The 22,071-nt window shown below is 49.6% G+C and overlaps 12 protein-coding genes and 3 non-coding genes across 15 annotated transcripts; 9 read left to right on the top strand and 6 right to left on the bottom strand.

The window, feature by feature from the left end:
• Positions 1-252: 252 nt before the first annotated feature.
• On the top strand, positions 253-660 carry BABINDRAFT_16422 (uncharacterized protein; the record flags this gene model as incomplete). The annotated part of the gene is made up of 2 exons (XM_019130238.1): positions 253-309; positions 340-660. Coding segments are annotated over 2 exons (378 nt in total), but the record flags the coding sequence as incomplete, so codon positions are not given.
• A 1,868-nt stretch (positions 661-2,528) lies between these two features.
• On the bottom strand, positions 2,529-3,051 carry BABINDRAFT_169539 (uncharacterized protein; the record flags this gene model as incomplete). The annotated part of the gene is made up of 2 exons (XM_019130668.1): positions 2,529-2,897; positions 3,019-3,051. 2 exons carry the CDS (start codon positions 3,049-3,051, stop codon positions 2,529-2,531), a joined length of 402 nt encoding a protein of 133 aa, XP_018982247.1.
• A 636-nt stretch (positions 3,052-3,687) lies between these two features.
• Positions 3,688-4,695, top strand: COF1 (cofilin). The gene is made up of 2 exons (XM_019132232.1): positions 3,688-3,710; positions 3,817-4,695. The coding sequence occupies exons 1-2, from the start codon at positions 3,708-3,710 to the stop codon at positions 4,243-4,245; spliced, it is 432 nt and encodes a 143-aa protein (XP_018982248.1). The 5' UTR covers positions 3,688-3,707; the 3' UTR covers positions 4,246-4,695.
• A 93-nt stretch (positions 4,696-4,788) lies between these two features.
• Positions 4,789-5,690, top strand: BABINDRAFT_117111 (uncharacterized protein). Its single transcript, XM_019126889.1, has one exon. The coding sequence runs from the start codon at positions 4,953-4,955 to the stop codon at positions 5,559-5,561; it is 609 nt and encodes a 202-aa protein (XP_018982249.1). The 5' UTR covers positions 4,789-4,952; the 3' UTR covers positions 5,562-5,690.
• Positions 5,691-7,363: 1,673 nt separating this feature from the next.
• Positions 7,364-8,629, top strand: SKO1 (Sko1p; the record flags this gene model as incomplete). Its single annotated transcript, XM_019126764.1, has 1 exon — positions 7,364-8,629. One exon carries the CDS (start codon positions 7,364-7,366, stop codon positions 8,627-8,629), a length of 1,266 nt encoding a protein of 421 aa, XP_018982250.1.
• Positions 8,630-8,897: 268 nt separating this feature from the next.
• BABINDRAFT_163929 (uncharacterized protein) lies at positions 8,898-10,027 on the bottom strand. The gene has a single exon (XM_019130184.1). The coding sequence runs from the start codon at positions 9,825-9,827 to the stop codon at positions 9,123-9,125; it is 705 nt and encodes a 234-aa protein (XP_018982251.1). The 5' UTR covers positions 9,828-10,027; the 3' UTR covers positions 8,898-9,122.
• BABINDRAFT_10569 (uncharacterized protein) lies at positions 9,891-10,901 on the top strand (the record flags this gene model as incomplete). Its single annotated transcript, XM_019126765.1, has 2 exons — positions 9,891-9,928; positions 10,628-10,901. 2 exons carry the CDS (start codon positions 9,891-9,893, stop codon positions 10,899-10,901), a joined length of 312 nt encoding a protein of 103 aa, XP_018982252.1.
• Positions 10,103-10,175, bottom strand: BABINDRAFT_t383. The gene has a single exon. It is a non-coding gene; the product is annotated as a tRNA-Arg (tRNA).
• A 571-nt stretch (positions 10,902-11,472) lies between the features above and the next one.
• On the bottom strand, positions 11,473-12,527 carry BABINDRAFT_173074 (deoxycytidine monophosphate deaminase; the record flags this gene model as incomplete). Its single annotated transcript, XM_019130934.1, has 2 exons — positions 11,473-11,489; positions 11,603-12,527. The coding sequence occupies 2 exons, from the start codon at positions 12,525-12,527 to the stop codon at positions 11,473-11,475; spliced, it is 942 nt and encodes a 313-aa protein (XP_018982253.1).
• A 550-nt stretch (positions 12,528-13,077) lies between these two features.
• BABINDRAFT_178525 (uncharacterized protein) lies at positions 13,078-14,449 on the top strand (the record flags this gene model as incomplete). The annotated part of the gene is made up of 1 exon (XM_019131062.1): positions 13,078-14,449. One exon carries the CDS (start codon positions 13,078-13,080, stop codon positions 14,416-14,418), a length of 1,341 nt encoding a protein of 446 aa, XP_018982254.1. The 3' UTR covers positions 14,419-14,449.
• A 101-nt stretch (positions 14,450-14,550) lies between these two features.
• BABINDRAFT_t369 lies at positions 14,551-14,632 on the top strand. The gene has a single exon. It is a non-coding gene; the product is annotated as a tRNA-Leu (tRNA).
• A 134-nt stretch (positions 14,633-14,766) lies between these two features.
• On the bottom strand, positions 14,767-17,469 carry BABINDRAFT_55446 (U4/U6-U5 snRNP complex subunit). Its single transcript, XM_019132233.1, has one exon. It carries the CDS (start codon positions 17,254-17,256, stop codon positions 14,809-14,811), a length of 2,448 nt encoding a protein of 815 aa, XP_018982255.1. The 5' UTR covers positions 17,257-17,469; the 3' UTR covers positions 14,767-14,808.
• Positions 17,470-18,189: 720 nt separating this feature from the next.
• BABINDRAFT_163932 (ribosome biosynthesis protein) lies at positions 18,190-20,059 on the top strand. The gene has a single exon (XM_019130185.1). The coding sequence runs from the start codon at positions 18,226-18,228 to the stop codon at positions 19,720-19,722; it is 1,497 nt and encodes a 498-aa protein (XP_018982256.1). The 5' UTR covers positions 18,190-18,225; the 3' UTR covers positions 19,723-20,059.
• Positions 20,060-20,239: 180 nt separating this feature from the next.
• BABINDRAFT_163933 (uncharacterized protein) lies at positions 20,240-21,732 on the top strand. Its single transcript, XM_019130186.1, has one exon. It carries the CDS (start codon positions 20,267-20,269, stop codon positions 21,371-21,373), a length of 1,107 nt encoding a protein of 368 aa, XP_018982257.1. The 5' UTR covers positions 20,240-20,266; the 3' UTR covers positions 21,374-21,732.
• On the bottom strand, positions 21,548-21,654 carry BABINDRAFT_t382. Its single transcript has one exon. It is a non-coding gene; the product is annotated as a tRNA-Leu (tRNA).
• Positions 21,733-22,071: the final 339 nt, after the last annotated feature.

Consider the following 22,071-nt stretch of genomic DNA (forward strand, 5'->3'; position numbering starts at 1 on the left):
GCTGCTTCGTCTGCTGTCGCTTCGTCCGTTGCTACTTCATCTGCCGCTTCGTCTGCTGTTGCTTCATCTGCTGCCGCTTCGACTGTCGCTGCTACGTCTACTGCTGCTTCGTCTGTTGCTTCATCTGCCGCCGCTTCGTCTGCAGCCACATCTGTTGCTTCTTCTGGTGTTACTGGCACTGTGTCAAGCCAAGCTTCTGGTACTGAAGTCACACTGATAGTTACTGTTTCCGAGGGCCTGACTGTGGTTGTCACAATTACGTCTTGTTCGGACAACAAGTGCCACACCATTGTGTCCACTTCTACTCCAGTCTCGGTGATCACATCTGCTCAAAGCCAGGCTACCGGTACTGAAGTCACCCTGACAGTTACTGTTTCCGAGGGCCTGACCGTGGTTGTCACAATTACGTCTTGTTCGGACAACAAGTGCCACACCATTGTGTCCACTTCTACTCCAGCCTCGGTGATAACATCTGCTCCAAGCCAAAGTTTGACGACTGAAACCAAGACAGTTACATCATGTGCCAACGGAAACTGCAACGTTGTTACGTTGACCACCACCTACTGTCCTGAGCTGACGTTACTGACTAGTTACACAACTGAAATCAGAACAATTACGTCTTGTGCGAATGGAAACTGCAACGTTGTGACCTTGACCACCACCTACTGTCCTGAGCTGGGATTGCAGACCAGCTACACATCTACGGTACAAGTAGTGATCACGCAGACTGTTTCTGTCACTTCGTGTACTGACGCTGCCTGTACTGCTCCTGTCACCTTAGCCAGCACTCAGTTGGTCACGACTGTTGTAACGACTGTTATTACAACTACCGTTGCTCCTCAGATTCCATCTGCCTCTGGCCCTGCAGCTGTTGCAACTACGCCAGCCGGTGCCGCCACCCCAGGTGCCCCAGGTGTTGCTGGTAACACCGTTCCAGCGGGCTCTGGTGCTGCACCAGCCGGTACTGCCGCCCCAGGTGCTCCAGGTGCTCCAGGTGCTGCTGGTAACACCGTTCCAGCGGGCTCTGGTGCTGCACCAGCCGGTACTGCCGCCCCAGGTGCTCCAGGTGCTCCAGGTGCTGCTGGTAACACCGTTCCAGCGGGCTCTGGTGCTGCACCAGCCGGTACTGCCGCCCCAGGTGCTCCAGGTGCTCCAGGTGCTGCTGGTAACACTGTTCCAGCGGGCTCTGGTGTTGCGCCAGCCGGTACTGCCGCCCCAGGTGCCCCAGGTGCTGCTGGTAATTCCGTCCCAGGTGTTGCTGGTACTGCCCCTGCCGCTGTTGCGACTGCGCCAGCCGGATCTCCTGTTTCACTCACCCAGGGTGTTGCTGCGACTTCCGTTCCAGCTGGTTCTACTCCACAACTGACTTCTCAAGTTGGATCGCAGACACCTGCCGCTGTCACCACTGATGTGTCGGGTGGCGCAAGGAGTGTAGCGCTTAATGGAGTTGGTTTAGCGGGTGCCTTCGTTGGTATCATGCTTTTGGTTTAGGCCTGAAAAACATCTGTGCCTGCTTGGAGTTACGCTATCCTCTTTTTAATATTCCTGTTCTTCATTCAAGATCCAAAAGCTTGAAACTTATTCTCGTTCCGTCTGTTCTATCGATTCAAGATTGAGCGGTTCCCTCTTTATTTTTTGCCTTTCTCTATATGCCGCTGTTGTCACTTGTGATTCTGTCTGGCATACCCTTTTGTTCTTTGGACCAGGTGGTCCGTTAACTTCACCCTATTTTTATACCTTTCAAACTTTTTATTTCAATTTTTTTTATTACGTGTACAATGTATTTTAATATACTTTTAGTTATACACCGGGGTATTTGTACATACTCTCAGACATTCGTACATATTAAGACTTGGTAGAAACGTGTATAAGCTGATCTGTAGCCTATGTAACTCCTAGTTAAATAGTTGCCGCATGTATGGAGTATCATAACGAGAGCAATGAATACGGAGAGTCGTGGCTAAATTGCCCTTTTAGTTCGTAACTGAAACTTAACCAGGTTAAGTATAAATGGTTACATGGTATCCTTGGCTCAAGTGATAAACAGCATGCGACCAGCTTATGAAATTCAAGTTGCACTTGTTGTATGTAGCTACTAAGCTGGACGTGATATATCGAATCCAGTACGGTAAACCCAACAGTACTGATCACCACACACATGGTGCAAGTACCCAGGCACCCTCATCTGTTGTCGATCAAATCATTTCGCCTTATACCATAATAACCGAAAAGAATTCTTCAAGCTTGGCTTCGCCAATATCCTCTTGACAGCCCGCGGTTTTCTTATACCGTTTTTTTGCAATAAAAGTTCACTCCAGAATAGAGCCATGGCTCGGGCAGCAATGCCATTTCTTGTGGCTCAGGCAGCAGCGGTCAGCATTGACCCTAATGCAATTTTCTGTTACATCACAGCTTTAGTGGATGATACCGAGGGTAACCCTGTAGCAGATCCCTTGGTTGGATTTAGCTTTGGAGACCCAAATATGCACCGATAATTCTCACACCAGTTCGATCGCTATGGGCTCTCCTTACGACAGGATTGAACCTATTATCGCCATCTTTCCAGGGTACAAAACCAGACCATCAGTTGTGCCATTTTCCCCCGTAGCTAAACACCCACAAGCTATCGGTCTCGTGTATGTGGCCAGTTCCACTTTGGTCATTGAGATAGCCACAAAGTTGACGGTCCCAATGACTACAACGGATACCCTCACGGGAAATTTCTCAGATCTGTGTTTAAGTGCAGTCATAAGCACAAACCCAATACCACAAGCACTGAACCCGGAGAGCTCCTCGCCCGCCGGTAGCTCTTCGGCATATGGTACATCCACAACGGGGGAAAATAATCCCTCAACCAAGATTACGTCAACCAGCGATAGCACGTTGTTCGGGAACATCTATAATCGAAACATCCACATATACGTTTTGCTCAGATGAAGTATACCATGCTGCTACAACCACTTCATACTACCCTGAACCATCGGATATTACTCTATCGGCTACAACAGAGATTCTCACCATCACTTCATGCCCTGATAACCAGTGCCACATTGTGGCCTTGACCACCCCTTACTATCCATAGTTTGATGAATCACACCATTGCTGGGAGTCCAGGAAGCGGTTGAGTCCTGCGATTTTTTGGGCCACCTTCTGTGGGGTAGTCAGGTGGCTGTACCCAAACTTCAAAAATCAATTTAAATCATGCAAGTATGACGTATCGGAAGATATAACTCTGTATGTATTCAATAGTGGAATAATGAGCTGGATCTTTTATTGCCACTTTGAGTTGATTAGCCTTCTTGGAAGATGAGTCCGATTTCACATTAGGATCACTCGGGTCGTGCACGTATATAGCCTAGTACAATTATACGAACCAAGCTCAGCCAAGCTGAGATTGTGAAATAGCACAGTTGGATCAGTATTATTGAGAAAAAAAAACAAAAAAACAACAACGACAACAACAACAACCCGTATTTCAACTCACTACCGTGCTATTGGCTTGGCTTATGATCGCTCATAGTTGGTTTGGGTAAACAGTAGATTCCAGTACACGTGATAGAAACGCGACTTTTAGGTCGTGCGCCTCCAGATTCAGTCGTCGCTCATCGGTCGTGGCGAAGTTGAGGAGGGCGTGTATACCATAACCGAAACAGAGTGCCTTCTTTCACAATACAAGACTCCTGCAATAAAAAAATAATATATATACAATGGTATGTGCTTGGCTAGATTGATTGTGACAGTTGAAGGATATTCCGTTATGGCTTGACAGCCAGTGAGCTTGTGCCATCCCCGTACTCTGAGTACTAATACGCTCAGTCTAGATCTGGTGTTTCCGTTGCCGACGAATCCTTGTCCACCTTCAACGAATTGAAGTTGGGTAAGAAGCTCAAGTACGTCATCTTTTCTCTTAACGACAAAAAGACCGAAATCGTTGTTGAGAAGACTTCCGACGAACAGGACTACGAAAAATTCTTGGAAGACTTGCCAGAAAACGACTGCAGATACGCCGTGTACGATTTCGAATACGAAATTGGTGGTGGTGAAGGGAAGAGATCCAAGATTGTCTTCTTCACTTGGTCCCCAGACACTGCCCCAGTCAGAGCGAAGATGGTCTACGCCTCTTCCAAGGATGCCTTGAGAAGAGCCTTGAACGGTGTCTCTACCGACATCCAGGGTACGGACTTTTCTGAGGTTGCCTTTGAATCCGTCTTGGAGACTGTTTCCAAGGGCGCTGGCTCCCACTAAATGGCATTGCATCCACCGTGCCTCTCGGTATATATTACTCTTTTCTCTAACCTCCACATCTTCCTAACCCTTTCCCTATATATGCATGTATTATACAAGTATGTTGCTATCCTTATAGGGTGTAGGCATGTATTCGAATCAGAGATGAGGTTGCCTTGAGGGACATTTGATTAAGGTGCTCCTTGGCAAAATGGTTCTTGGCAGAGTGGCTCTTGGCTTTATGCTCGGAGTTCTCGCACGCAAGTCATCATACTGGGTACTTTCTAAAGCAGGCTAAATGTTTGGGCGAAAACATTGGCTACTAGTGTCAATCGTCAATATTGTTATGCCTAAACAGCTCGATATATGATGGACAATACTTTGGTCGCATGATCCTCCTTGTACATCGTTATTGGAGCGGCAGCAAAAAAGCTCCGACAATAGCTAATATATTTTTTTAATAATAAGCCGAATAGTTCAACAAACCATCCGTCCCTACAGCGTACCAGAGACAAACACTGCCATTCAGGGGTTTACCGGAAATGCTACGGTGTCACTTAACTGCATGTGGCTCGTGCATTGTGGCTTTACCCCTGAACAGGATAGGTGGCTGACAGGTCAAGCGCGGTGTTATGTAACAGGCCGTTACATAGCGCCTTCACATAACACCATCTCCACGCCATAAGACTTCTCCCCATAAGACTTCTTCCCATAAGACTTCTCCCCATATGAATACCCAGACAACATCCAGCATAGAAGCTCGGGTTTCTGAATTGGAGCTTCAGTTAGCCACGTCTACTGCGAATGCAGAGACTGAGCCAATAGCACCGCTAGCGACCCAGTTAGCAGGACTTGCTAAGGAGTTTGAAAAGCTACACGCTAGCCACCCTGAATTGGCTCCATTTTATGCAAACTTGAGTGAGTTGAAGTTGTGGAGTGACACTATGGAGGACAGCTTCTCAACTGTGCCGTTACAGGATGTCCAACAAATTCTTCTAGCCAACTACGAGCGACTCCGGGACCAGTTAGAAGCTCTTGTTGAGCTCCAGACGTTTGCTCAAACTCATAACATGAACAATTTAATGTTGGTGTCTCCAGAAATCCTTGCATACACTGCTCGATTACGTCACTTGGAGCAGGAGCCTAGCGACCTTAGAGCACAAGAACTTCGGTGTAACGAAACGAGCGTTCAGAGCATGGTGTTGTGCGAGCGGTATTTGGAACTCCAGTTGGAGAAGAATAGATTCATGGTGGACGTGGAGGCGCGTTTAAAAGCTTTGACGAGGAGATTGGGTCTGGTGGAGAGAGCGAGAAAAGGGGACGATGAGGTTTACTAAGCGCTTTGACTGCCATGCCACCGGCATCATCAAACAGACGTACCCGGGAAGCAAAAAAAAAAGCTGGTAAGTCTCCTGCCTTTTTCTCTACGGGTATATTGAATTAGTGCCTACAAGGTTTTTACAAGCGGTATGACTACAGGCTCAGATTCTTATTACAATTCAAATGAGCCATCCCATGCGCTAGCCATTGATATAAGAGAGCTCTGGTGATAGGTTGAGGTGAAGCGGAAGTTTGCTATGTTTTGGCAATAGGTATGAGAGATTGTCACCGTCTAAATATCCATATTTGTCACTGTCTAAGTATCCACCTTTTTCTCAAGCTCCAGTGGATATTCCAAAGATACTGGCTAATGGACGACGATGAATTCCATAATACTGCCGTCGAGTTAGTCAGAAATGGATCGGACCCCGTTCGCCGTCCACCTTAAACCCCAGTTTTATAACAACTCGCCTTGGAAACATCGCCACTTTACCCTGGAAGCGCTTTCATTTCACCTAGCAAGAACAATTGATTAATCCTGGGAGAATTATCTTCTGCAGGCAGAATCTTGCCCCAATACCCACTTTGAAAGCTAAGAGTGTCAATATTGGAGCCGGAATATTATTCACCGCATGGGCAATATAGTTAAAGACGGTTTTCTCTGAAGAGGTTGGATCATTAGTAGACCGTGTTTAGAATTGGCCCATCCGTCACAGGTACTGATAGTCGCAAACATAGGAAGCTCAACAGGAAAGCACTAAATAATACCAATTTCACTACGACTTGCTGAAACGGTCGCTCATAGCAAACTTACCAAATGCACTATGGGACGATCATCCATACGTCAGAGCATGCACATAAGGGATTCGCGGTTTAGGAATTGTATGAGCTTGTTCAATAAACCTCAACAGGATATCTGGGCATAAGAGGGATGTCGTCAGTCCCACAATCTATCAGGAATATCCTAGAGACTTTGACGGCACCAGCTGATCAACACCTTACATCCTAAGCTTAGAACAAACAGGATTTATAAAATGTGGAGTGTTTCTGGAGTTTTTGACGGCGGGCTAGCGATAGCAATTATGTATTACAATTAATAGTTTGTTTATGAAACATCCGAGCAGCTGGACACAGAGAAAAAGGATCTAGCGTTTCAGTATGTCACATGCAAGGGGTATTGCGCCATTTTCAAGGGATTTTACCAATGTTGGGATGAACGGTGGTAGATCAGACTTTTGTAAAACTGTACGTAAACTCTGCACCTCAACCGTGGTAACAAGACTCAAGCCGATAAAAAGGGTATTAAAAATTCCTTAGAAAACGGTAAAGGTGTGTGGCTAAAATTCAAGCCCTAGGACCACAGTTCTGTGTCCATCACGGACAGATTGCTATTATGTAGCCCCACAAATTTCGTTGGGAAAACCACATTCTCGTGCCGATGATCCAGCCGGAAGAACCATCCTCCGTTGGGTCTACAGAGACCTTTTCAATGAAATCCCTGTTTGAAGCCATATCAAATATATCTTGGTATGAACACCATGGCTGAATATTTATTGGTCTAGACCCTCTATGCGGCTTATTCAGCGAAATATCCACTCCGTTGCACTTCGCGAACACCTACGGGTCACGCCGAAAAAAAACTTCGCGATCCCTGCCATTGGGGCGCCCAGTGACGTAAACTTCTGCCGCCGGATCTTTCAAGAATCTAAACAACACACAAGTGTATCACCAACTCCACGCTCTAACCTGGCTAACCTACTCAAACACAGCATACGCCTGAACTCCATCCTTGCCGGAATTTACAGACTCCTCGATAGCCATGAACCACAAGATGTTTGACCTAGAGCCAAACCCGTTCGAGCAATCGTTTGCAAGCAAGGAAAAGCCGGACGGGCCCCAAGCCAAGCCACTCACGGCGCTTCTGACGTCGTCCCCTTCGCTCCTCACGCCTGGCGGCTCGCGCAAACTCCCGCCACTCGTCCTCTCACCGAATTTGCAGCTGCACCCCAACGTGCCCGCCGGGGGCGCCAACCCGTGGCGCAATTTCAAGACGGACTTCTCGCCAACCGGCTTGACACAGCCGAAGAACGGCCCGTCGTCGTACTTTTCCGCCATGAACGGAACCCGTTCAGGGCTCACGCCAAATGAGTCAAACTTGCGAACCGGTTTAACGCCAGGAGACATGGGCGTGCAGTTACCGGGGATTTCACACCCGCCGCTCATAGCCTCAGCGAGCGGGCTCATGACCCCTGGCTTACAGTCGCTTCTCGGGTCGCTTCCGTCGTTTACCCCTGGGGGCAACGCGACAAATGCCACGGCTGGGATGGGCATGATGGGCGCGGAGATGAAGCCAGAGATTCCTGTGGAGGTGAAGCAGGAGGGCGAGAAGCGCAAGCGCGAGGGCTCTGAGGAGACGGAAAAAGAGCGCAAAACCAGCGACGTGGAGAAGAAGCGCAAGAAAAAGAAGGTGAAGTCGCCGGAGGAAGCGATCGACTACGACGATGACGAGGCCACTAAGGGCTTCACGGAGGAGGAGAAGCGCAGACACTTCCTCGAGCGCAACCGGCTTGCGGCATCCAAGTGCCGCGCGCGCAAGAAGGAGCACATCACCAAGATGACCCAGGAGTTAAAATTCTACGCCACCGAGTGCTCCAACTTGACCCACCAGCTCAACATGGTCCGCGAACAGGTTTTGAATTTGCGCTCCGTGCTCTTCAACCACAAGCACTGCCCCGCATTGGCCGATTCCGTCGGCGGCGTTGACGGCTTAAATGCGCTCCTCCAGGCGACAAACTACGCGGCGCAGTTGGTTTCAAACAATCCGATCGGCACGAACCTCGTTGCGAACGGGGTCCAGCCGCCGCCGCCATCCGGGATCGTCGAGGCGTCCGTGCCGACAGCCGTTAACGGCGGGATCATTCCAAGCAACATTGCGCCGCTGGGCGGGTTGGGCGATGCGGGTGAAGTCAAACCCACGATCAACTCCATGATGCCGCCAATGATGAACGTGGATATGCCGCAGCAGCTTATGGGGATGAACGAGGTCGGGAGTGACATGATAGGCATACAGATGATGCAGAGGTAGTCTGGGGTTTCTTTTCTTTTGGTTTCGTATTAATGATGTGTATTTTTAAACGGTGTAGGAGGGTGGCAGGGTCGATTTTTTCACGCGGTGACCGCGGCTTAAGCTTAGGTGGGTATTTGGATGCAAGGGAACGAGTTGTCGAATGGAATAGGCGTCGTCACGGTGAATGATAAATGGAAGTGACTGCGGGTTGAGCTTTACTTAACCTTCGTACCCAATATGACAAACAACGAATAAGCACCACCATACTCCAAGGTCTGGTATTTGAATTTCCCACAATTCACTTTTAGCCCATATTTTGTGATACCGCGTCGTTTCAGGCAAACAAAGAGGCCTATGTAAGACCTCGTCTATTATCCAGTTATATCCCTCATTCACGCCACTGAACCATCTTAGCATTCAAAAGGAAACATGCCTGTACAATCCTCTTTTTTAGGCCATCCACCTTACGTTTCATGATACAAACTATTTACTATGCTTGTGTTCCAACTATCTAAGTTTCTCTATAGACGTATGGACCTTCCTTGGCGACACAGCCGACATGGATCTCACCGTTAGGGACTGGAACGCCGCTTTCGTCCTCCAAGCCACACTCAACCTTGTCACCAACCTCCAAGGTACTGACACCCTGCGGGGTCCCGGTCAAAATAATGTCCCCCTTCTGCAACGTCATGACACGGGACATAGTTCTGAGGATTTCGTCAATCTTAGTGATCATCAAACCGGTGGAGTCATTCTGCCTGGTCTGACCGTTGACCTTCAACCAGATGGTCAACTTGTATGGGTCCTCAATGGCCTCCTTTGGGATAAATGGCGACATTGGGCAGTAGGTGTCGAAACCCTTACCGATGGACCACGGCAAACCCTTTTTCTTGGCTTCGTCTTGCACGTTACGGGCAGTCAAGTCAATGGCCAAAGCGTACCCGGAAATGGCGTTCAATGCATCCTGGGAGCTGAAGCTGTCTGGCAAGTTGACCAAGTCCCTGTTGAGAATCACTGCCAACTCAATCTCGTGGTGGGTGGTTACACCTTTAGGCAACTGGATAGCACCGGCGCCTGGAGCCAAGAGAGAGGTGGTGGGCTTGAGGAAGAAGAATGGCAGCTGAGGAGTAGCATTGTTGAGTTCTTTGATATGGGCATGGTAGTTACGTCCGATGCAGACGATTTTGCGGGCTGCTTGAAGGTATTGGAGAGACATTTTGGCGATAAGAAAGAAGACGAGTGGAAAATGTGGATCGATCGACATTTGCATGTATATCCCATGGATGAGTTTTCCACCGAGGTTCGCGGCACCGGGCCGTGACCTTAGAGAATCTGGGGTCCGGACCGGCTCCGAGCCACGCACGGAAAAGTGATACTCCGGCGCTCCTTGTTTGAAAATACCAGGAAGCCAGAGAGTTGGGAAATATAGGGGACTTTAGCACCATCAATGGGAGGTGGAATAAAGAACGTTGTGGATGAAAAAAAATAGAGAACCCACGGCGAGAGTCGAACTCGCAATCTTTTGATTAGAAGTCAAACGCGTTAACCATTACGCTACGCAGGCATGTCTTGGGAGAAATGGAGTCATACTGAGGTAAGCCATGGGAAGAGATGGGTTCATTTACTACGTTACCATGTATTAGTGAGGTCTCTTGACGCTGACAAAAATTGGAGTTAATTCCCTTCGATAGGTTTAAAAAGTCATATACCGTGGAGTGTTTATGAACTGGTAAGACCAAGCTTGCCTCAGGTACAAGCAGACGCACAGAAGTGCAGCCTCCGAGTCAAACCTGAATTTAAGTCGATTTTACGGCTCAATCACCGAAAGTCTTTGGTTTAAATTGAGCTCCAGCGGAATAGAATATCAGACTTCAAAGATCATGTGCACTAACTGAGGGCATCAGTAACGTCCGTCAAATGGTCGTGTGCATTCAAAATAGTCGTGTGCTATCCGTATTATCCCGCCAATTAGACCACCACAATATTTTTTACGTGCCGCACTATACAACACAGCAGCCTCTTCTACCACACGTACAACAAGCTAACCAAATCAGTAACAATGTGGTGGGTTTTCACTAAACAAATCAAAGCGTCCTTGAGAAAGGGCCAAGGTGTGCCTCACGGTATCAGAATGGGTGGTTTCTTGTTGGGTGGCTACTCCCTCTATGCCTACATAATGACCTCCGGTCCGAGCAACAACGCCTTGCAAGCCGACAAGAGATACGGTGCGGTTAACGGCAAGTACGCCTACGATCACCACGAGGCGATCAAACCAGTCATCAAGTACTAGACACTCCACACGCATCCATTAGCTTTCACCGGAACAGGCTACGCCGCAAGCTCATAGGGTGGGCACCGTGACGAGCCTATTCTCTGTCATTTGCGACTTTACACATCTTTTTACATTTCTTTCCTTTTCTCCACGGGTTATTTACGTCATTATTTATTATTTGCATACGGTGTAGGAGGGGTGCATGGGGCCAAACTTGGGGTTCAAAAGACCAAGACGGTTTAGCTGCTAGATGCGCAGTCTCAGATACCGAAACTGCTAATCAGTGCTAAGGCCACCTGGACGCGCTTGTAGAGATGAGGTGACTGTTTTTGTAGGTAGATGCATGGGCCATCTCTCAGTCTTGTGGGGATAGAGTGCATTGTACATGTGAGCATTAGAGAGTAAGGGTACCCGATCCTAGGCCATTTGGTTTCTAGAGACATCAATGGTTCGGCAAGACTACAGAATCAGCCGCGTTCACCGGAAAGGGTCAAACCCTAGTGATCCTAGCCGAGAATTGAAAGGCCCCGTACAGGAACTATGTCTATTACACCAGTGAGGGATAAACCCGAATCCAAATGTTAGCCAGTTAGACAAACACCCCTTCTAAGCCTATCGCCTGATTCGTTCCAAGAAACCAGTCTCCCGTCCGATATCGTATACAATTTATTGGGCTCTTCTAGCCCTCCGCCTTAACCTTCCCTCTTACACCACCCCGCCCTTTGGCGGCGAAAACTGTCTCAAAGTTACCCCACCCTGGCGCAAAACTTCTGCGCTCTGCTCATCCATGTTATATGACTGGCTGTAAACAACCTCCTTTACCCCACACTGCACAATTTTGATGGAACAAGTCAAACAGGGACACGTGTTGCAGTACAAGACCACGCCGTCAGTACCGTTTCCCGACCCCAAACGCTCCTTTCCGCTCTCGAGAAGCGCATTCTCTTCAGCGTGCAAACACAAGCACGTGGCAAGCAACCCCGAAGTACCCGAATTGCAGCGCGGACACCCCCCCTCATTGCAGTTTGTCAAGCCGCGTGGAGTCCCGTTGTACCCAGTCGCCATGACCCGGTGGTTCTTTACGATAACACAGCCAACACGGCGCTTCATGCAGTTGGAGCGCAAGGCCGCCAAGTCTGCAAGAGACATGAAGTACGCGTCCCAGGTAGGCCGCAAGCGTGTGGGGTCGAGTAAGTTGAGGGACGAAAGCTGGTTGTAGAGGTCAGAAAGCGACGTTTTCGTGTTGAGGACGACGAGCGACGCGCTGTGCACCACTGCATGGAGCGACGAGTACAAGAGTTCATCAGAGGCCGCGGAAAACTCCTCGAAGGAGAGGCTGGAACGCTGGCGCTGGAAGCGCACAGCCAACGGTGCATCCACCGCGATGTGGAGGAAAAATGGCCGGATCTGCAACTTGTCCAAGTCTTTCTGGTGCAAGATGTTGGTCATCACAAAGTTATGGTCGTAGTACTTGGTCACATGGGCAATAAGCTCCTCGATGTTGGCGAAAGTGTGACTAGGGGCTAAGGACAGATCTGAAGAGAAGTCTGCCAAAGTGCTAATGAACAGGAACCCCTGGAAGGTCAAGTAGCGCGCAATTTCCGTTTTTCCCGAGGCAACAGGGCCCGAAACGCCAATCAACATGGTTTACCGATAAAAAGACAAGAGTAAAGATGTGAATCTTTTTGATGTGAAAAATGACGCGTCCGCGCGTGCGGCTGGGGACGTGCAAAAGTCCACGGTGTAGCCGATATGGGGTCTGGAGGTGTAAGAACGATTATCTCTACTTGTTATATCGAGCAACGATTCAAATTCACAAAACTGTGGCCTAAAATATCCTCATAGTTATTTGGCTTTATTTACCACAAGTTAAATTAAAAGAACCAGCTTTGTAGAGGCAAGTGAAGCTGCAGTCAAGGCCTGAAGAGGAATTAATTGGGATGCACCTGCTTATTTTGTATCCCCCATACATCCATGATCACCTTGTGGAAACTAAATCGCTACAATTCCAAACTTTTAAATCATACAGAAGCTACAAAAATGCTACCAGGGAAAGGTGTGCAATTCTTGGGACCAACCCTCTTCCCTCCAAGGTCATCGGTGCGGCTGTGGTTTTGAGCGCTGCGCGATGACCTACAAAAATGTCTGAAAAATCTTTAGTCTATCAACTTGGGCCCTACCCCAGTACACCATCATGAAGCATCCATTCCAACTTATTCTCAGTGACAAGTCCGGCGAGCACCTCTTTACTTCTGCCAAACACCACATCCAGGTTTTTAGCACCGCTACCGGTGCCATTGTCGGGTCGTGGGTCGACACCGTGGACATCATGGAGCCGCTCAAGAAGCAGCAGCTCAAGAAGATCCGTGCCTTGGAGGCGCAACATGCGAGAGACATAAAGGAAGCCGAAGCCGCTGCTGCCGCCGAGCCTGATGCCAAGAAGCAGAAGATCGAGGTCAAGCCGATCAGAATTCCAAAGATCCCAACCCCGGGTCCTGGCGCGCCTCCAGTCTACAACTTCATCCGTGTGCTCCACCTCACGGCGGACGAAAAGTACTTGGTCGGTACCACCGACTCTGACAAGGCCATCATCATGTTTGAGCTCGATTTCAGCCAGGATAACTGCTTGCGCTTGGTGAAGAGACAATGTTTGGCCAAGAGGCCTTGCGCCATTGCGTCCTCCGAGGATTCCTCGCAGATGATTGTGGGAGACAAGTTCGGTGACGTTTACAACATTGGAGTAACTACGCCGGCAGTGGAAGACTTGAAGACTTTCCCGCAGCCAATCTTGGGCCACGTTTCCATGTTGAGCGACGTTGTGTATGCCAAGCACGACGGCAAGGAGTACGTCTTGACCGCCGACAGGGACGAGCATGTGAGAGTCTCGCACTTCCCAAAGAGCTATGTCATCAAGAAGTGGTTGTTTGGCCACAAGGAGTTTGTCACAAACATGCTCATTCCGTCCTGGGCCCCGGAGCGCTTGGTCACCTCCGGCGGTGACGACTTCATCTGCTCCTGGGACTGGACCGCAGAGACAAACAACCTCTTGGACACCTTTTCCGTCAGAGATTTGGTCTTACCGTTCCTATCGGACTACCACATCGCCCCAGAGCGGTTCTGGACCGAGGAGGAGGCTGCCGATAGGTCATTGCTCGAGCGCGAAATCACCATCCAGAAGATCCTTGCGGTCGAAAAGTACAAGTTGTTGGTCGTTTTGGCTGAAAACACCAATGCCTTGTTTGTGTTGAACTTGGCCGATGACGGGAAGATCACCTACAACCAGACCCTTACCACCGACTCCCAGATCATCACCTTCTCCGTTGACGCAAACGCCAGGATGTACGTCGGGTTGGACAACAAGGACGGCCATTTATTGGATGTGTACCAGTTCCAGTCGGCGTCTGATGTCGAAAAGTTGGCCAGCACCACGATGGACCAGATTGCCGCTAACTCTGTGGTCGAGGTTGAAAAGGCCGACGACATCTATCCGTTGTACCACGCTGCCGCCTTAAGAAAGAGAAGCGAGTTTTCCTAGAGAGAGCATGTAATATATGAGCATAGTCGAGGTGTGTTGTAGAGAGCGGGTAGGAATTTTGTCTTATAAGCTGTATCGAGGGTTTATGGAAAGGGATATCATCCTGAAGTAGGACCTTGAGCAGTATGTAATGGCCGTTTGGCCGAGTGGTCTAAGGCGTCTGACTCAAGATCAGATCTCGTAAGAGGCAAGCGTTCGAACCGCTTAGCGGTCATTATCTTTTTCAATAACTTTACCATAGTTTATCCCTAGAACTGCCCTTTTTTTTTTCAGTTTAGGAGAGGAAATTTGGTGGTGTGCTACTTTTTTTTCCCCCTTGGTTTTGATCGAAACTCTGCTAAACCAAATCTCACAAGTCTCATAAGTACAATTTCCCGCTATAAATTACATCTAAATACCTTGGTAAACGCTTTGGGAGCGGAGTAGCTGGGACACCTGGATCAATACCGCAGTCTTGTCCTTCATATAGTTCTCCACCGCCTTGGCGGTAGCGTTCCAACACTCCCCTTCGTTAATAAGCTCCACCTGCTCAAACTCCGCCATGAATGATTCCATTTCACCGCCAAGCTTCTGCTGCATAAACGTGTAGTACCACGCCCAGTGGTCCCCGTTCGCGGGGTCCGCCTTAACAGCTCTGTCAAACCAGGTTCTGGCCTTGGTAAACTTGCCATCCTTCCAGAACTGCACCCCGATGAAGCACAATATCCGGCTGGAGTTACCGGTCTTCAGAAGCGCATCCATCATCCCATTCTTCCGCTGCGACGCCTTCTCGCACAACGGGAGGTACTCGCACCAAACGGCAGCTGAGTGGGGAAACTTGCTCAATGCCGCGACGGAAGCCGCCCGCGCCTGCTTTACGTTGTTCTGGCGGTTCTCAAGTCGGATCTTCGCTACCCACAACTCTGGAAGCGTCGGGTTCTTCAAGATCGCCTGGTCTAGCGTGGACCGTGCTCTAATCACCACACCAAGATGTTCGTCCGTGAGCGCAAGCAGCGTCCAGAGAGCAAGTGACGAAGGGCATTGCTTGGTCCCGGCAAGGTAGGCATTTCGGGCCGAGGCGAGGCCGTGGGGGGGTTGGGCACTGGAACCTTCAATCGCTTTTGCGTAAGGGTCCTCAGTCTCGATCTGACCTCTTTGCAAATGCAACTTCTCGCACCCCGGAAATTTCCTCAACCCCTCCTCTACCAACGTCTCCGCCTCCTTCCTCATTCCCATAAATCTTAGAAAATGGACGTTCTTGTACCACAACCTCACACTCGTTCCACGAGCTTCTGCAAAAAACGCCTTTGCCTTGGTAAAATCCCCCGTAGCCGTGGCAAGCTTGATTTTTGCGAGCCAGACCTCCTCGTTGTGCGGGATGAAGCCCAACGCCTCCTGGAGCACCTGCTCTGCACCAGTGACGTCGTTAGCATCCTGCCATCTTGATTTCGCGTACATCAACCACAAGAGTTCGCTCTCGGAGTTGAACTTCAATGCCTCCTGGAACACCTGGTGCAACCGGGGAATGTCGCGCCTTTCCAACCCGGTGTAGTGGAGCCAGACATCTATGTTGGTTGGGTACTGGCGCGAAAGTACGGCGTAGATGGAGCGAGCCACCTGGGGGTAATCGCCCTCCACCGCATTTTGTGCCGCGATAACGCAATCAGCGATGATAGATTCTTCTTCCATGGTGTAGTTCTTGCTGGAAATGTCCCGTTCCAACACCGTTCGCGTGATAATCTCGCAGCAGAGTGGAAATCCCAGACTTTCGCACTCCATCGCGATAGCAATCCAGGTGTCCTTGTCGGGCCCCTGTGTATTCGTTCCCTCCTCCATTTCTAGTCTGCGGATCGCCATGTTAAACAACCTTTCAATCTTCACTTCATTGCCAGTTGCCCCCTCCTCAAGCTTCATTGCCGCGAGCCAGATCTCGTGCGATCGCGGGTTGTACTTCCTCGCTTCACCTAGCCACTGTTTCTTTGCTTCCAACTCCTCTGCCCCGTCAATAAGCATCAACCAGAGGTCTATGGATTGAGGAATAAGACTCACCGCCTTGCGGAGAAGCTTGGTTTTGTTTGCGGCAGCGGGCTCTAGTCCCACGGCCGCCTTCCAGAGCTCGCTGCTGCCGGGATTCGCCTCAATGGCCTTTCTCACCACTCTGCTCTTCTCCGTCTCCAAGGCTATTGCCGCCTGCCAGAGCCGAACGCTGCTTCCATTAAATTTCAAAGCTTCGCTGATGATTAGCTTCTGCTGCTTCGGTTGCGAACCATGGATCCGTAAACTCTCCATCCAGACATCTTCGCTGAACTTGTTGAGCAGACATCCCTCGTTGATAAGCCGGCGCGCGGCATCGTACTTGCGCGCACTCTCCTCCAACCGTGCGCTCATGATCCAGTTCCGCGGCACGTGGGGCGCTGTTTTGCGCAAGGACCGGAAGATTGACCGTGTTTTTTGCATGTCTGATATCTCGTCGGTGGAAAAAGACTCGGTGTCTGCCTGGAGATACGCAGCTGAGTCCACGGAAGCCGTTTCACCTGCGTTTCGGTCCAACTGGTGGCCCAACATCTGGTCTCGGGCGCGCGAAATTGACTCAAAATCTGTTTCCTCGTCCACAATGGATGTCTCTGTCGCGGTAGAACTCGCAAGCCCGCTGAGAATGCTGTCGGGCATTGCGTACGACCGCTGTTGGGACTGTAACAATTGGCGCTGCCGCTTATTGCGGCGAGTCAAGTCGCCCACTTCGGGAAGATTTGCCCATTGGTCCGCGGAAACTGTCGCTAAGGACCGCTTCAAGTCATTGAACTGGTCTGAGATCTGGGTTTCTGGCTCTACTTCCACCTCCGGCTTTATCCGCGTCATCCGCGATTCAATTTCCGCATAGATCCGGTCCGCTTCAATGTCTTCATCTGCATCTGCAAACAACCCTTCGTCGTCGCTCTGATCCTCGCTCGCTGCAAACCCGGGCTCTAACCGCGCCGGACCGAGGTCTGAGCGTGTGGTGAACCCTGTGGCCCCTCGTCCAAGTCCCGCAACGTAGCCTGGAGGCGGTGTTTGATCTAAAAACGCTTTTCGCTCCATAAAAAGTAGCAACACAAAGTATTTCTGGTAGGGTGGAGAGAAAACGGGAGGGGCAAGGTTTCGCAAAATAGAGCGTAAAGTTTGCAATTCATGTGAGCACGTGAGACGCACCATATTTAGATCTAGAAATCTGCGCCACATTGGTGGCTGGTTCTTATCAGACATAAATGGGAAACCCGCTTTGTGTTGTTTTTTGAAGCCTCTTATATTGACTATAGCGTAGGAAAACCGATATATTGAGAATATGAAATGTTGTTGTATAAAATTGAGGCCCCTATGATACCAGAATAATAGCCTTAATTTTTATCGTCACTAAATCACTGTTTCTCATTTTAGCCATAGATCAATGTCTTTTGTACATTCCACCAAAGCTCGTGTTGAGACTTGGCTTACTAGCAGACTCCAACGGTTGCCAACCACCGTCACACCAGCCACTTTCTTAGCCAAACGTTGCTTTATCACGTGCGTCGCCTTTCAAATCCACGCACCCTACCTCATCCAGCTTTAATGCCCTTTATAGACTAACCCCGTAAAATAAAATACCAATAGTTTCTCTTATGAAAAATCCTTTACTATATGTATACAATTTATAAGCTCTTCGTTTATATCTCCTCGCTGTGTTTATCCTCTATGTGCCGGATCTGCGGGTAACCTCATCGGAATTTTTCAAATTTTTTTCTGCCTACGTTAAAACATGCAATCTGCCCCCCCTCTCACACCCACATAAAGCCTTACCCTCTACACAACACAATGGCCAAGAGACCCGCTGAGGAGCCAGTTCAAGGTAGCGCATCTGCTGCCAAGACGTCCGCTTCCGCTTTACCACCAACCACCGCGGCTGTTCAACAGGATGCCACCGATGTCGCAATGGGCGAATTTGAGGACCCATACGGTGACGACTTCGAATCTGACGGTGAAATCATCGAGATTGACTCCGAAAACAGTGACGAAGAAGATGCCGAAAAGGTGATTGAAGAGGACAAGATCGAGGAGCTTGATCAGCAGGAAATCTACCTCCCGCACAAATCGCGTCCGTTGGGCCCCGATGAGGTCTTGGAGGCCGACCCGTCCGTGTACGAGATGCTCCACAACATTACTTTGCCATGGCCATGTTTGACCTTGGATATTTTGCCAGACAACTTGGGCGCTGAGAGAAGAAACTACCCCGCCACCATGTACGTCGCAACGGCTACTCAGGCATCCAAGAACAAAGACAATGAACTCCTTACGATGAAGCTCTCTTCGCTCTCCAAGACGCTTGTGAAAGACGAGGAGGATGAGGAGGAGTCTGACGATGAAGACGTGGACGCTGACCCGATCATGGAGTCCGAGAGCATTCCGTTGAAGCACACCACCAACAGATTGCGAGTGTCTCCATTTGCCTCGTCCACCGGCGAGTACTTGACCTCCACCTGGAGTGAAAGTGGGGAGGTGCACATTTTTGACTTGTCCTCGCAGTTTAAGGCGTTTGACGAGCCGGGCTACATGATTCCAAAGTCCGCCAAGAAGCCGCTTCACACCGTAAAGGTTCACGGGAACGTCGAAGGGTATGGGTTGGACTGGTCACCGCTTATCTCTACCGGTGCCTTGTTGTCCGGTGACATGAGCGGGAAGATCCACTTGACCACCAGAACAACCTCCAGCTGGGTCACTGACAAGACCGCCTTCCAAGCGTCAAGCGAGTCAATCGAAGATTTGCAGTGGTCCCATTCCGAAAACACCGTCTTTGCCTCTGCGGGCTGTGATGGGATGGTGCGCGTCTGGGACACCAGATCTAAGAAGCACAAGCCAGCAATCTCCGTCAAGGCATCTGCCACCGACGTCAACGTTATTTCCTGGTGCGAAAAAATCAACTACCTCTTGGCTTCCGGGCATGACGATGGTTCCTGGTCCGTCTGGGACTTGAGAAACTTTTCGCCAAACGCGCAGCCGGCGCCGGTTGCTCACTACGACTTCCACCAGTCGCCAATCACGTCCATTTCGTTCAACCCGAACGACGAATCCATTTTGGCAGTGTCTTCCCAGGATAACACCGTGACCTTGTGGGACTTATCGGTTGAGGCCGATGACGAGGAGATTATTGAGCAGAGGGCGCAGGTCAAGGGAATGGAGGACATTCCGCCACAGTTGTTGTTCGTGCACTGGCAGAAGGAGGTCAAGGATGTCAGATGGCACAAGCAGATTCCGGGTGCGTTGGTGAGTACCGGTGGGGATGGTTTAAATGTGTGGAAGACGATCTCTGTGTAAGCGAGAGGTAGCGGACCTGGCAAAAGGTCAGGCAGAGTCTTACACAGGTCGAGCTGAATCCTTAGCCGCAATTGTTTGACATTTTGTTGAAGTTTTCTTTTTCTTCCTTTTTTTGTTGCATGACTGTCCCTGGACTGTCCTTATTATATTGTATATTATAAAAATGTTTGGTTAAAGAGGATGTCTAGCCCTGATCGAAGGTCTAAACACGTCAATTGAAGGGCATAGTCAACCTGTACCAAACCCACTTCCACACGTGACCAAATCTGCTAAACACTTATTACTATGACAATCCGCAAAAAAAATACCACCGTTAATCGCTATTAAATTTCAAATATCTCTGGGATCTGTTCACCTTTCTCTGAAACAAATTGACACCTTTTCCCCAGCCCTAACTGACACATCAATACAGGTCTCGCTCACGTGACCCCTTTGAAATTCGAACGCCTCGATTCCCGACAGCAAGGGGCTGCATCGAACCTTCAATATCAAAACAAAACTATACACCTATCCAACCTCCCAACCAGACACCAAACCTTACACAATGTCCAGGGACACACATAGAATGGACGACCTCCCGTCAAAACCTGTGCGCGCGACGCTAGAACAGAAGCTCATGATTCTCGATTACTACCACCTGAGCGGCGGGCCGCAGTCTGACACGGTGGAGAAGTTCAAGTCGCTTATTTCGATCTCCACATCCTCCTTCAGTGAATGGCTCAAGCACGAGCCGGAGCTCCGTGGGCGCTACGACGGGACCAAGGACTACTTCCGGAATGGGAAGCGCAAGGTGCACTTCAAGTACGAAAAGATCAACGCCGCGATGGATGACATGGTGGAGAACCGCAAGCTGAAGGGCCTACCGCTCAATGAGCCGGTGCTTCGCGAACACTGGGTGCTCTATGCCAAGGAGTTTGGTGTGGACGACCCCAAGCGGTTGGAAGGGTTCAGTCACGGCTGGTTATCGCAGTTCAAAAAGCGGCACGCGCTCGATCGAAGTTCCATGGGGAAGAACCAGTTCACAAAGCTGCGCGCGCTCTTACCCATACCTGAGACCCTCACAGGGAAATTTGAGGCTCAGGGTGAATCGTATGTGCGCCAGGAAAACGGCACTGTTTCATCCAACTCCAGTGTCCAGTCAGAGCCGTATCCGATGCGCCCCCAGCGGGGCTTTGGGTACGCGGGACAGGTACAGAACTACCTTCCATTGGATAACAGCTTCCGTGACCAGCCTACGTTCGAGCAGCCGTTCGAGCAGACGCGCAAGCGCCCCAGACGTGAGAAGGCCCCGGTCGAGCCTGTAGCGTCGCAGACCCAGTACGCGTCCGAGGTGTTTAGCTACAAGACTCCCGCCGAACCCGTTCCTATGGTCTTCCCCGAGACCCAACCTACCCCTCCCACCCGTCTGGTCTTGGCTGATCTAACGGCTAATGACGTGGAGAAGTTGATGTATGTGTATGTTGATGGTTTCCTCAACACCAACGCCAAGGACTATCCCGAGGCCAAGAAGGTTTTTGAGCAGTTCAAGTCGACATTTGTGAACGAACGGTTTAATTTGGAGATGCGCAGCTCGGGAAATGCCCAAGGCATGGGCGACAACATTGACCGGATGATCATGCAGACAGTGGCCCGAGACAGGCATCCGAGGTAAGAAATAAACCCGTTTAGAATTGTTAAATTATCATTAGAATCGTTTAGGTTGTTTACATTAGAACCGGTTGAATTATTTTTTATTGGGTTTTGCCTATATCACGGAGCTGGTAGAGTGAGTTTACCGAAAAAAAATGGCCCAGGAAATACTGCATGAACCGTGAAAAAGAAATGAAGACACCAACGGGATTCGAACCCGCGCGGGTAAACCCAAAGGATTGCGTCTGCGCCCGAAAGCGCAAATTCTGCGACCTTCGCCTTAACCAACTCGGCCATAGTGTCCAATTTCTGGAAGTTGGTGAAAACAGGCCAGACAGCTGGAAAATGGAAAGGGATTTGGCCGGGTAAGGTTTAGATAGTTTAACATGTATGAATGTATAGTATTTTATGGCACCAAATTCATGAACATTAAGGCTCCCGTATATCTTTGAAAATGGTTAGGCACGTGGTTTCTTAACGTACACCTATAAGGCAGTGTATACACGTGGATAAATGTACCAATGCTTATGCGCAAATCTAGAATAAACCATATACGTAGCTAAAGATTTAGGGTTCAAAGTTTGCGTAGTTTAGATCTTCCAAGCCGTGAAAATATCAAGACGGTGAAGATATCAAGTTGGAGAAGGTATATAACTTATTTAGTAAAAGAGACGAAAGGGCTCCTCATATAGTGGAAATTTGGCAATCACAGTAGAGAAA

This window comes from Babjeviella inositovora (genome assembly GCF_001661335.1).
Source record: "Babjeviella inositovora NRRL Y-12698 unplaced genomic scaffold BABINscaffold_20, whole genome shotgun sequence".
NCBI classification, from domain to species: Eukaryota; Fungi; Ascomycota; class Pichiomycetes; order Serinales; genus Babjeviella; species Babjeviella inositovora.

Bases quoted from the DNA above. Each gene is read 5' to 3' on its own strand.
- BABINDRAFT_117111 (XM_019126889.1), top strand. From the start codon at position 4,953: ATGAATACCCAGACAACATCCAGCATAGAAGCTCGGGTTTCTGAATTG.
- BABINDRAFT_163929 (XM_019130184.1), bottom strand. From the start codon at position 9,827: ATGTCTCTCCAATACCTTCAAGCAGCCCGCAAAATCGTCTGCATCGGA.
- BABINDRAFT_55446 (XM_019132233.1), bottom strand. From the start codon at position 17,256: ATGACGCGGATAAAGCCGGAGGTGGAAGTAGAGCCAGAAACCCAGATC.
- BABINDRAFT_163932 (XM_019130185.1), top strand. From the start codon at position 18,226: ATGGCCAAGAGACCCGCTGAGGAGCCAGTTCAAGGTAGCGCATCTGCT.
- BABINDRAFT_163933 (XM_019130186.1), top strand. From the start codon at position 20,267: ATGTCCAGGGACACACATAGAATGGACGACCTCCCGTCAAAACCTGTG.